The sequence below is a fragment of the Tetrao urogallus genome, assembly GCF_951394365.1.
Source record: "Tetrao urogallus genome assembly, chromosome: 1".
NCBI classification, from domain to species: domain Eukaryota; kingdom Metazoa; phylum Chordata; class Aves; order Galliformes; family Phasianidae; genus Tetrao; species Tetrao urogallus.
The window spans coordinates 144,992,532-145,004,374 of NC_136813.1; the positions used below are offsets into that span (position 1 = coordinate 144,992,532).

The 11,843-nt window shown below is 50.2% G+C and overlaps 2 protein-coding genes across 2 annotated transcripts in view; both read left to right on the forward strand.

Moving 5' to 3' along the window:
• Positions 1-7,036, forward strand: part of MEI1 (meiotic double-stranded break formation protein 1) — a gene marked incomplete at both ends in the record, with an annotated part of 35,605 nt that extends 28,569 nt beyond the window's left edge. The window contains 7 exon segments of the mRNA XM_079536588.1: positions 961-1,042; positions 1,477-1,679; positions 2,389-2,470; positions 4,292-4,398; positions 5,227-5,358; positions 5,681-5,790; positions 7,000-7,036. Coding sequence (XP_079392714.1) covers positions 961-1,042; positions 1,477-1,679; positions 2,389-2,470; positions 4,292-4,398; positions 5,227-5,358; positions 5,681-5,790; positions 7,000-7,036 — 753 coding nt within the window.
• A 1,085-nt stretch (positions 7,037-8,121) lies between these two features.
• Positions 8,122-11,799, forward strand: CCDC134 (coiled-coil domain containing 134; the record flags this gene model as incomplete). The annotated part of the gene is given in 8 exon segments (XM_079536599.1): positions 8,122-8,349; positions 8,351-8,434; positions 9,622-9,739; positions 10,339-10,460; positions 10,637-10,721; positions 10,907-11,088; positions 11,232-11,303; positions 11,674-11,799. Coding segments are annotated over 8 exon segments (1,017 nt in total).
• Positions 11,800-11,843: the final 44 nt, after the last annotated feature.

Genomic DNA, 11,843 nt, shown 5'->3' on the forward strand with positions numbered 1-11,843 from the left:
GATCTGCAATCCAGAATCCTCCTTGAACCAGAAACATGCAAAGAAATTACATATACAGATGGCAAATTGAAGTGGTTCAAGGATGTTTGAGTGTTTCTAATCTTCAGAACTTCTGAGCTTCAGTGTTTCTAATCCGCTGAGAGGAAGAAAAGAGGATAGAAAGAGTCACTTTGCTGCTTCCTGCTGCTCAGCTTTGCTGAAGCTTACAACAGAGCTACTTGGGTGCCTCTGTAGAGAGACCTTGTGATTGCGAACATGACCAGGCTGTATTTCTGAGCCTGAAATTCATGGCTTCAAAAATGTGAGTTGCCCACATTCACCTCAGGTGTGCATTAATAATGGGGACTTGCCTGGCCGTAGCAAGTTTGTGTCTTAGCTGTGTTACTGCTCGTGACTTTAGCAGAAGCCTGTGGGTAAACATGGGTCACAGGTGGTAGGCTACTAAAGGCTTTGGATTGCCAGTGCTTGGACAAGTAGCAAGAGCCACTCTGCTACAGCAGGTACTCCTAGCTCTTGTACTGAACGTTCCTCTTTTCACAAAGGCAGCTGGAAAGAATCAGTTCTGTGATCCTGATGCCCATGCTCCCACACCACTTCTCTGCTTGCTGAACGGAGCAAGTTTGAACCCCTCTGGGCCTCTGTGATCGGTCCTACCATCACTGCTTGGATGGCTGCTTTGTGGGGGTAACAGGATATTGCAGACTTCCCTCTCAAGCCCACCTTTCCTATATCTCCTTGTTCCCAAGTTCCCAACTCCTCTGCCTCCTTTATATATGTCTTCATGTCTCATCTGTAAGGAGGTTCTTAGCCTTAGGCACTCTGCAGGCTTCCCATACTGAGCAGGCAGGACCACAGAGCCGTGTTGTCACTGCTGGCTTTTGGTTGCTTGGCTCAGTGGCTGAAGTACAGCCAAGTTTGGTGATGGCTGTTGCTATTTTTCTTCATTTCATTCTCTTGCAGGTTCACCAGACACTTTCTGTAGACCTAAGACAAGTCCTGAATGCAATCATCTTCAGGAATAAGAAGCCAGTCCTGCTGTTAGGTATTTTGTCTCTGTTACGGGGACTTAACTGGGAGCAGCTGCTTATACAGTGTTGCAGGCAAGAAGGGAGATCTGGTGATTGTGGGATGGGAAGGTACAGGTGTTGGTAATCTGGAAGCTTTGAGACTTGATAACAGACTGTTAGAAGGGGCAAATGGAGTGTGGAATTCTGCTGTCCATTTGGACAACTCTGTCCTGGCTGACAGTGACATCTGGAACTGAGTGTGAACTGGCACAGTGTCACGTGTGGTGGAGGTGAACAAGGGAACTTGCTGCCATTCCTGCCTGCTGTTGTGAGCAGGTGCTGGGCAATTCCACTGGGCCCACAAGTCCAAATTTTCTCTCCTCACCTCTCCCGTGCTATTGCACAGGCACCAACATACAGGGCAGGGGGGGGGGAAAGCACTGACGCATCATTGTGGCTTCCTGTCTAGTGAGCATCGTGCAGTTCCTGAGAGCCATTCTGCGACAGAACTTCTCCTCCCTGCTGGTGACTGTTGTCCAAAACACAGCCCAAGGTACTACACAGTCACAGCCATCGTCGCTGGAAGATGCTGCCTTGCACCCCCTCACCACGCAGCAGGTCTTCTCCCTTGTTGTCAGTCTGCAGAACCTTCTGGTCCATATCTACTTGCAGGTATATAAAACACCAGTTTTGGAACAACACATAAACTAACCCGAGGAGAAATCACCCTATTGCAGAATGAAAGGGGTCTGCCTTTTCTTTCCTTCTGCCTGCATTTTCCACCCTTATAGAAATGTGATGAGGAGGAGGGAAAATGCTCTTGCTGCAGTATGCAAGGCATGGTGTAGTGTGAAAGAACGTAAATGAAGCTATGTAGAACTCCCTGCTGCTGAACTGGAGAGCTTAAATTTTGTGTGCTGATGACAATCTCTGTTACCCATCTCCTGCTCTGTGGGGTCTCCACACCCATAGGGACAGAGGTGGGAAAAATATATCAAATCTCAGCCCCTCCTCTACAGCCCTGGCAAGGTACTTTGGGGGAAAAGTACATCAACTTACATTTAGTCACTCAAGTGATGTTGGGCTCCAGGGGATGGTACATCGGTTTACATTTAACTCTCTTAAGCAACATTGGACTCCTATCTTTATTTTCTGGAGACAGTTACTTAATTTTTTCATCTCAGAATAAGTACTCGTGCCTTTGTCTGGCTCCTTGACATGACATATAATTTGCAGTACGTTACATCCTGTGAAGGAGGTGAAGGCTGTTATTTTCCTGTGCTGCATGCTCTTCAGAGCCTGCCACTTTATGAATTTTCCTCTTGCAGTAGCTGTTGACTGCTTGTTTTTTCTTGTTTTTTCTCCCCTCTTGGGACTTCAGAAAGACTTGCTGCTTTCTCAAGCTGTGGTTGCCTGCCTGGAAACATTACTGGAATACCTGTATGTGAGGAACCAGGATGTTGGTAAAGTCTTCTTGTCCTTCCTTCTACTGGGTTTCCCTCTTGCAGTGATTTTGGGCTCTTTGATCTCCATCCTGTAATGCCTTGGAGCATATGCCTAATGCATTTATGCCCAACAAGAAAAATTATTTGTGTGATCAAAGTTAATCATGTGCTTTGTGGGATGAAATCACAGTGCCTGGTTCCCCTGTAGGAGTCAGCCTTCACTTGGACTGTGAATACCAAGATGTTCTACAGAAGAAAATAGTCACTACCACCCCATGCCTTAATATGATAAGAATGAAAGATTTAGGAAATGAGGCAGTATAAGAGTAGTTAGTCTTTCACTTCCAAGCCAATTTAGCAAACATTTAGACCATAAATATAGAGGAGGGAGGATCTGAATATGATGCGTCTTCCACACAGAGATGTTGGCAACAGTTTGTCCCTAAGGGATGTGAAGGGAGAAGAGAGTAGTAAACAGCCTCAGAGAATGGAAGCTGGAAATTCTATATTTCCAGGGGCAAATACAGACCTTGGTTTCAGGAGTCCACGTCAGACCAAATGTATACCATATCAGCAGTATAACATGTGACAGCGTGGTACGGCTGGGGGAAGAGAAGGCCCTTCTGCTCATTGTCAGCCTCCTGTCACAAAGTAGAGATGCTGGCTGTGTTCATTAAACAGAAAGTTAGTTCTCTGTACTCTGATCTGTTCAAATCAGTCATGTAAACACAGAGAAAGAGGGGAATGGAGTGAATGAGCACGAGACAAAAAAGACATTGTTGGGAGAGAGAAGGCTGTTGAATGAAAATATAATAGTGCAGATGAATGACAGCCAGTAGCTGAAGGGAGTCTACTAAGAGGCTTGTTATTGAGGGCATTACACTGATTTGGGATTAAGATAACAAAATGTTTCAGCTGAACCCTTCACTTGGCTGCCTAAATTCTTACTGTGGTGCAGTTCACAACAGTGACAACAAGAATCTTCTTATCCTCCCCCAGCACTTTACTTGATTTTTTTTTTTTTTTTTGGTGTTGCTTTACCATGGACAAGATTGTTGTAGTAGCAACAGGGAGATTATGTGACTGCCAGTGGAAAAGGAATCTTTCTAAAGCAAAGGGCTCAAACCAATTGGTGAACTGTCAAGGTATAGCAATTATATCAGCTGACCTGTTGTAATTGTCCATCACATGCTTTCAACCAGTACAAGGTAAGACAACTTAACTTTAGAGCGCAGTGAGAGATTTTGTATTGTCACAGATGGCAACCTTGAGTCTAACCTCTGTTTATCATATACACTTCTAATTAGAAACGTTTTCTCTACTGATTGTTTCCATTGCTGCCATCAGCTTGGCTGGTCCCTGTAGTATGCTTTCTGATGCAGATCCAGGCTCAGTTTTTTGCAGCTTATGTTATAGGTCTTCCTTCGTTACCCAAGGAGTATTCTGCAGCTAAATAAAACCCGCATTCAGGAACCTTGTCCTCATATTGAAACCAGAGGGTATTATTTTTGAAACCTTGGGCTAAAGATATCCTCTTACTATTTTATGACATGAACCCCAGGAGAGGGTTTATCTTCCTGTACAAGCACAGAGGTGGACAAAATGTATTTTGTGTTTTAAAAAGCTGTTAAGCTTTAGTCCTCACGACTAAACTCTTGCCCAAAGAGTGACAGATTTTAAAGCAAGTAAGTACAGAGCAAAAAAACCCCCTTAGTGTTCCACAGCTTGGGGTCTAGAAGTGAAAATACAAGGTCAGAGTTGAAGACTCCTTTTCCAGATTCAGCCTGTCACTTGACAGATTTTAAAGGTATCTTTCAGTGGCTTCTCCTTCTCTCCCAGCACTACATGTTGCTTCACAGCCCTGGCACCGATTCCTGCTCTTGACACTGCTCAATGGGAGCCAGAAGTCCATTCTGCAGCCAGAAATTCTGAGGCTCATGACTTTGGTGAGTGAGGGCAGGGTAGACTGTTCTGTTTTTTTCTTCTATGTTGGTACAGTGCATCTGAGTTGGTTACTGGAAATTAGTTCCTGCACTTACACAATCTTGGATACTGCTGTGGTTTTGTCCGTCACTGTATTTGTGTCCTATAATAATTGTACTTTGAAGTTAATTTCCTTTCCACGCTGTGCAGAAAGTGACTGCTCTTAGTGAGCACATCCTGTTCTTCTGGTGTTTGTAGCACTGATTTAGCATCACCTAGGACCCCTGCAGAGGAGAGGGGAAGACTACAGAGAATGTGCAGCTGCAGTTGGGAGTGTGCTATGGCTCTTTGGAGAGCAGGGCTTTGCGTGGCATCACTGCTTCTCTCCCTGTCTTTAGCCTTACAGACCTAACTTCTAAGGTCAGGGAACTACTGCAGTGTATGACCCCAGTGTACCTGGGGCCTATGAGCAGGAAAGGAAATGTGCTCCTACCCAGCAGAAACACCGATGATAAAGCCCTCATAGCAGCACATGAGAGGAAGGGGTTATTTATGCGAACTTTCTTTCTCCAAATAGATGATGTGTCTGTCAATCTTTGTTATTCTTGGTGCACTTTGAATGGATACTTGGCTCATTTTGATTCTTGCCTGAACTAAACCAAAACAAGTTTAAAGCCAGAGCACCACCAATTTGCACTTGCACTGGTTCTGTTAGAAATGGTATAAAATCAGGCCTGTGATTAGCGTGCTGCAGCGTCCTTTAACACAGAAGAGTTCTTTTCAGGTGATGAATCGCTACTGGAGTCTGTAGGTCACTCACTGATTAATGCCTCTCATTTCCTTTGTTCAAGTTTCTGAAATATCAGAGCAGCAATATCATTTCTCAAAAAGAAATTGGCCAGATTCTCCAGGAAGTGGCAGAAGCCAACTTACTAGAGCTGCCAGAGGCCACATCTCAGGCTCTTCAGCTGTTCCTCTGCCAGGTAAGAAAGCAGTGACTGCCTAGGAAAATGAGAAGGGAGTACCCTAAGGAGTTGCCCCTAGTCTTTGATGGGAAGTCATAAGCTTCCTCTGAGGCTATAGTGAGATGATGAAGAATCCTGCAGCTGCTAGCTTGACCTTGAGTGGTGAAATGAGAACATGACTGATGCCAGCAGCTGCCTAAACTGTGTTGTCCGTATTGTCATGGGCCCCTTGATCAAAGTTTGGAGGGCTCATTGCTCTGGCTGGAGATGCAGGAGGAATGTGTGAAAGAACAACAGTTTGCTGTTCATCTGGAAAACATTTCTTGTCCTAACTGCTCAGATTCAGAGCAGCCATTGTCAGGTGGAGCCAGTGCAGGCACAGACCATTCAGACTTTGCTGGAGCACCTTCCAGAACAGATGAGCACCTGTGCAAAACATCAGGACATTGTGTATCCTTTTGCTGGGCAAATGCCTTTGATAAGAAAAGTGAGGGGGGGAGCTGTAACAGAAGTAGAAGGGATACTTAATCTGCTGCTCCTGACCATTTTCAGCCAAAGGCAAACAGTGCAAAAAGTTGGCTAACTTTGAGATGAAATACCTCAACATTCTCAAATTTGAGAAGACGTCCGGGAAATGAAGAGACATTTGGGATGAAAGATGGCTGTCTGTGCTGGGATTGCATTAATCTGTAAGGCAGAGATGGTGTAATGAAAGGGAGGCAGGCTGGGGCACCTGCTGACTTCAAAGCAGAAGCGATTCCCATACTGATTTCCCTGGGGGCTGAGCAGCCGCTTAACCTCTGTCTGTGAGCTAACTAGCACTGCTAAGCATGTGAAGTCTTGGCAACCCAAAGGTAACTCAAACACTTTTAAAGTACAGCAAGTGTTCAGAAACTGCTGAGTGGAGTTACTGAATCTCTTTTTGCTTCACATGAGCACTGGAGTCCCCTGCTGAGAACCAAATCCTTCTTCATGGATGGGAGGGGCAACTCCCAGATTTCTTTTGGGGAAAGAGGGAACCTGATGCCCGTGCTAAATTCAGTATTGTTTATTTCTGAAACTGCCTTCCGGTCTTCATCGTGCCGTGTTGCATCAAATAGGTAGCAGATATGGAACGGTCCCCAGCAATGATTTCCTGTTGGGTGGGGGACTTCCTCCCTCGTATCTGCGGGGTGACACTGTCCTCCGCCATGGGCAGCATCTGTGGCAGGTGAGGTGTGCATTATCTGTGAGCAGTGGCTTGTCCTCGTGCCTAGTCCTTGTGTGACACTGCCTCTCTGCAGTTGGAAGCTGGGGGTGGAAGTTCTCACGGTCAAGACCGTGTAAGCCACATCAAGTTCCTCTTTGCTGGTCTGTGTAGGGGTGGGGGAGGGTGGACGAGAGTCTTGTTACGTTGCTTGAGTAGTTTGGACACCTCTGTTTTATTGAGAAAAAGCTTTCTTCAGGTTCACCCACATGAACATTCCCCACGGGTTGGTGAGATTCCATGGTTTGGGAGAGAGGTAGTTTAGTACGATGATACTTACGGGTCTCTTCCAACTCAGGATATTCTATGATTCTACCTCCTGTCAGCACTGTGTCAAATGTGGGAATTCCAGTGTCATGCTGGAGTTTCAGCTGTGCCTTCCCTTTGGTTTCCACTCATGCCATCGATGACAGATGTGTGGGCAGTGTGGCGATAGCCCTGCCACAGTGAAGACTGAAATGAGAAGATGGGGTACACGCAACAGAGTGAGAGAACAGAATGGAGACAGCATCCTGCCATTTATACCCTGCAAGTTGTAGAGAGGAAGTGGACAAAAGAAGTTAGTTTGTTGGAAATTTTTGTTGAATATCATTCATAAAGCAGAGTTTCTTAAGCAGTTCCTCTTTTTGTGTTCTGTTTGGGATGCCACTTAGCTGACACTCTGCAGATTGTAAACTGCAGCACTGCTGGATGGCACGTGGTGGGTGAGGTGCTCTCGTCTTCCTTGCTGGGGGATGGGGCCATCCTTGTTCTGCCCTTCCCAGGGGCCAGCAGGGGGCTGAGGAATGAGCTGTGTCTCACTGGGAAGAGGAGAATCAGAGAATTGAGTTGGAAGGAACCTTCAAAGGCCACCTGGTCCAACTCCTCTGCAATGAACAGGGACACCTACAACTCGATCAGGGTGCTCAGAGCCCCTCCAGCCTGACCTTGAATGTCCCCAGGGACGGGGCCCCATCCACCATCTCTCTGGGCAACCTGTGCCAGTGCTTCGCCAGCCTGATTGTAAACAACTTCTTACATCCCTTCTAAACCTCCCTTCCTATCATTTGAAACCATTTCCTCTTGTCTTATCCTAGCAGACTCTGCTAAAGAGTCTGTCCCCTTCTTTCTTATAGCCCCCTTTAGATACTGAAAGGCTGCTCTAAGGTCTCCCCGGAGCCCCAGCTCTCCGTCTGCGTTCACAGGGAGGCGTTCCATCCCTCGGGTCATTTCTGTGGCCCTCCTCTGGACACGCTCCAGCAGGTCCACGTGTGTCCTGCGCTGAGGACTCCCCATGTGGCCGCAGCACTCCGGGTGAGGTCTCGCAGTGCAGAACAAAGGGACAGGATCACCTCCTTCACAACGCCGGTCGCACCGCTCCGGACGCAGCCCGAGGTACGGCGGCCGGTGGGGCGGGGCGGGAGCTCAGGAAGTGACACGGCGGGGCGGGGCGGGAGGCGGTGGCGGCATGGCAGCGCGGCGCTTCTGAGCGCCGCTCCCGGCCCCGCTCCCGGCCCGCAGGTAGGGGGTCGGGGCGGCGCGGGCCGGGCGGGTCAATGCGGGGCGGGCGTGCGGCGGCTGCTCCGCGGGGCCGGGCCGGTGCCGGGCGTCGGAGGGGAGCCGCGGGCTGCTGCCGTAAGCTGCCCCGCACGGCCACGCGTTGGCCGCTTCCCGGAGGACCGTGGCACCCTCCGTGCGCGCGAGAGAGGGGCAGCCCGGAGCGCTCAGCCCCGATCGAGCGCTGCTTGGAAGAGGAACTCCATCTCCCTGAGCCCGCAGCCGTGCAGAGCCACCGGGTGCTGCCGAGCCCTCCGCAGGCGGCTCTGTCGCTGGCGGAGATCGCAAAGCTGTGCCGGTGATGTCCCCGCAATAGGAGTCTGAGTTCGGCGGGTGAGGGACTCGGAGGCGAGCAGATGTGGCCGTGCCATCACTGTTCCGCGCGAGCGTTCCCTGCTGAGCCTCGCGGAGGAATGCCGCGGGAGCAGTCTGGTACCCCGCTTAACTTCTGAAGCTTTCGGTTCGGGCTGTGACATGAGATTGAGCCACGTATGCTTGGCGGTGCGGGGATGGACTGCCGGTGGTGCAGCGGCCCGTCGTTTCCCCGTTCTGTGCTTCTGCACTGAGGAAGGGAAGCGGGGCTGTGCCGTGCCGGTCTCTGAGATGCTCGGTTCGGATGCAGCTCCCTCGGGAGAATCTATAAAGTAATTAAAAAACACGTTAATGGGAACCGCTAACTGTCTGTAGTGCAGCGTCTGTCGTGCTTTCGAGAAGCGTATCTAAATTAAGAGAATGGGAGACAGCGAGGCAGACGGGTGGGCTCTGTGTGCAGCAAGCAGCTGGTTGGGGCTGCTGGGGATCACAGGGGAACTCCTTCCCATCTGCTGCACAGGACAGGCCCTGGCAGCCTGGTGCTTGCTTTTGCAAAGAGGGGAGCAGCTCTGCAGCGTTTCTCTTCACCCAAAGTGAGCTTGAAGGCACGAGGAAGGGCTCTTGGGGAGTGTGGAGGAACATCTGCATAGAGGGTTTTGCATCCCTGTGCTTAGCTTAGCTTAGAGAAGGAGGGTCATTGTTTGGGTCATGACCTCATGCTAGAGTCACAGGCAGTGTTCAGGTTGCTTAAATTAGGGAAGATTCAGGCAAATCTTTCCCAATTCTGTGATGTAGTCTGGGCTGGAGTGTGCATATGGTGTGTGAGCTGATGGGGCTCTGGTGGTGCAGGAGCACAGCACGTTGCTTTTGGCACAGGAAGCACTGGAGGGGGCTGCTCAGTAGTGATGGAGTTCCCATCCCTGGGGGTATTCAGGAAATGTGTGGATATGGCACTAATGGATGTGGTTTATTGGTAGGACTTGGTCAGTCAGGTTAATTACTCAACTTGGTGATCCCGGCATGGTGCCTTGGTGCTGTGTGTGAGCAGGGGATGGCAGTGGGTGTGCAGCGAGGACACAGGAACCTTGTCTCTGACACAGCAATGGCTGTTTTGGGTCTGGTGGGCTGGCAGGACTCCTGTGGGGAACATCTCTGCATTGTCACTGGTTTTGTCGGTTTTGTTCCAGGCTGTGGCCTCCAAAATGGATTTCCTCTGGATCTGCCTCATCCTTTTGGCAGTGGTGCTGCCTGAAGGCAGCCTGGCAGACCTGGAGAAGCAGAGGATGGGCTCTGGATTGGAGATCTGTATCCTTTCCCGTAGTGCCATGCCTCTGTCACGCTCACACCTGAGGAGACTGTGGAACACTTGCATGTGAGGAGATGGCTCAAGGGGGATGGAGGAGAGAGGAGAGAAGGGCCCTAAGGCTATGCTTATTGCTAACGACATGGGAACAAAGTGTCATATGGCTGCTGGGCATGACCTTGAGCAACCCGATGTTGCTTTGATCCTGCCTGGAGCAGAGCTGACACTGCATACCTCCAGGGCCCCATATTGCCACCTGCTAGTTCTTGGGCAATACGAAATAGCAACCCCTGCTCAAATGTTGCCCCAGCATCAACCAGCACTGTTGAGCACTTTCCTCGTCTCCCTTTTATAGGAGGGAGTTGTTAATGAGATGTCGGGGCTGCTCTGGGGCAAGTTTTTCAGGTGGTGTCTGATGTTCTCCTCATGCAGTGCTGTTTCTTTCTGCTCCTGCGTGCTGGGTGTTAGCAAGCGCCCAGTTGGGGTATCTGGAATCCAATCTCTTGACCTCGATATCCCACTCCCAGAACTGGGCTAAGTCTTTTTGGGAGCAGGCTGTGAGCATGCCCAGAGCCCCGCAGTGCCCTTGACATCACTCCAGATAAGAAACTGTTCGAGGTGAAGCGCAAGGACCAGATGAATGCCCTGAAGAACCTCATAGAGCTCAATGACATTAACCAACAGTATAAAATCATTGACATCATGCTCAAGGGACTCTTCAAAGTGAGTGTGGAGTGGGCTCAGTGCTGTGGGGCAGGGATGGGTTTGGGGCACCTGCACAGTGATGCTGGGGAGGGCAGGCAGCAGAAGTAGGGCTCACAGACGAGCAGAAAGGGGAACAGAGGGACACAGCGAGGCACTTCATGGGATGAGAGGGCAGTGACTGAGAGCTTTTGCAGGTGCTGGAAGACTCCCGGGCTGTACTCATAGCTGCAGATGTGCCACCGGATGGGCCTTTCCCTCAGGATGAGAAGCTGAAGGATGGTGAGTGCTCCATATCACTTAACCCCCCTGGCTAGGATCTTGAAGCCTGCATCCTCTCTCCCACTCCTGCCCTTGGGGGTTGTCCCATGTCCATTCTTGGTATCCCATGTCTGGTGATGCCCTAAAGCTGGCATTTTGGGGTCTGTGGGGTGTCCTGCTGATGGGGCTGTTCCTCTCTTCCTCAGCGTACTCCCATGTGGTGGAGAACACAGCCTTCTTTGGGGACGTTGTGCTGCGCTTCCCCAAGATTGTGCACCACTACTTTGACCGCAACTCCAACTGGAACAACCTGATCCGCTGGGGCATCGGCTTTTGCAACCTGACGGGCGTCTTTGAGCAGGGGCCCCACTCCCAGCTCCTGGGGCTGGTACGGCCCTGAGGTCACTTTTGGGGGTCTGCAGAGGGCAGGGGGCAGGCAGAGGAGTAGGGGCTGGTGGGGACTGAGGTTTCTGAGGGGTGGGAGGAGGTGGTGATTACAGTCTCCCACAGGGGCTTTGCTTTACTCCACAGATGGCTCAGGAGCTGGGCATCAGTGAGAAGTCCCCCAATTACCGCAATCCCTTCAAAGCTGACCACTCTGAGGTAGGTTGGCCGAGCCACATAATCCCCCTCTTCTGTGACTCCACTGGGTTTTGGTTTTGGTTGGGTTTTGAAGAGTTTTTATTGTTGGGTTTTTACTGTTTTTTTTTGATGGGCTTTGGAGGGTTTTTGTTGGGTTCTGGTTGGGTTATTACTGGGTTTTTGCTGGGCTTTGAAAAGTTTTTGCTGTCTTCTGGTTGGGCTTTGGAGGGTTTTTGTTGTATTATGATTGTTTTTTTGTTGGGCTTTGGAGAGTTTTTGTTGGGTTCCGGTGGGTTTGTGCTCCACAGGAGACGCCAAGCTCTGGCTCCACTCTCCCTCACAACACTGAATTTGTCATTTCCTTCGTGCTTCCATCTCTTGCCCACCCCAGTTCTTCCCCAGCGCTGACACCTTCCAGAAGGCGCTGCGCGAGGAGGAGAAGCGGCGCCGGAAGGAGGAGAAGCGCAAGGAGATCCGCAAGGGCCCGCGCATCTCTCGCTCGCAGTCTGAGCTGTAGGCCCGGGTGGGCCGGGACCTGCATCGATGCAGCCGCTCCCACCC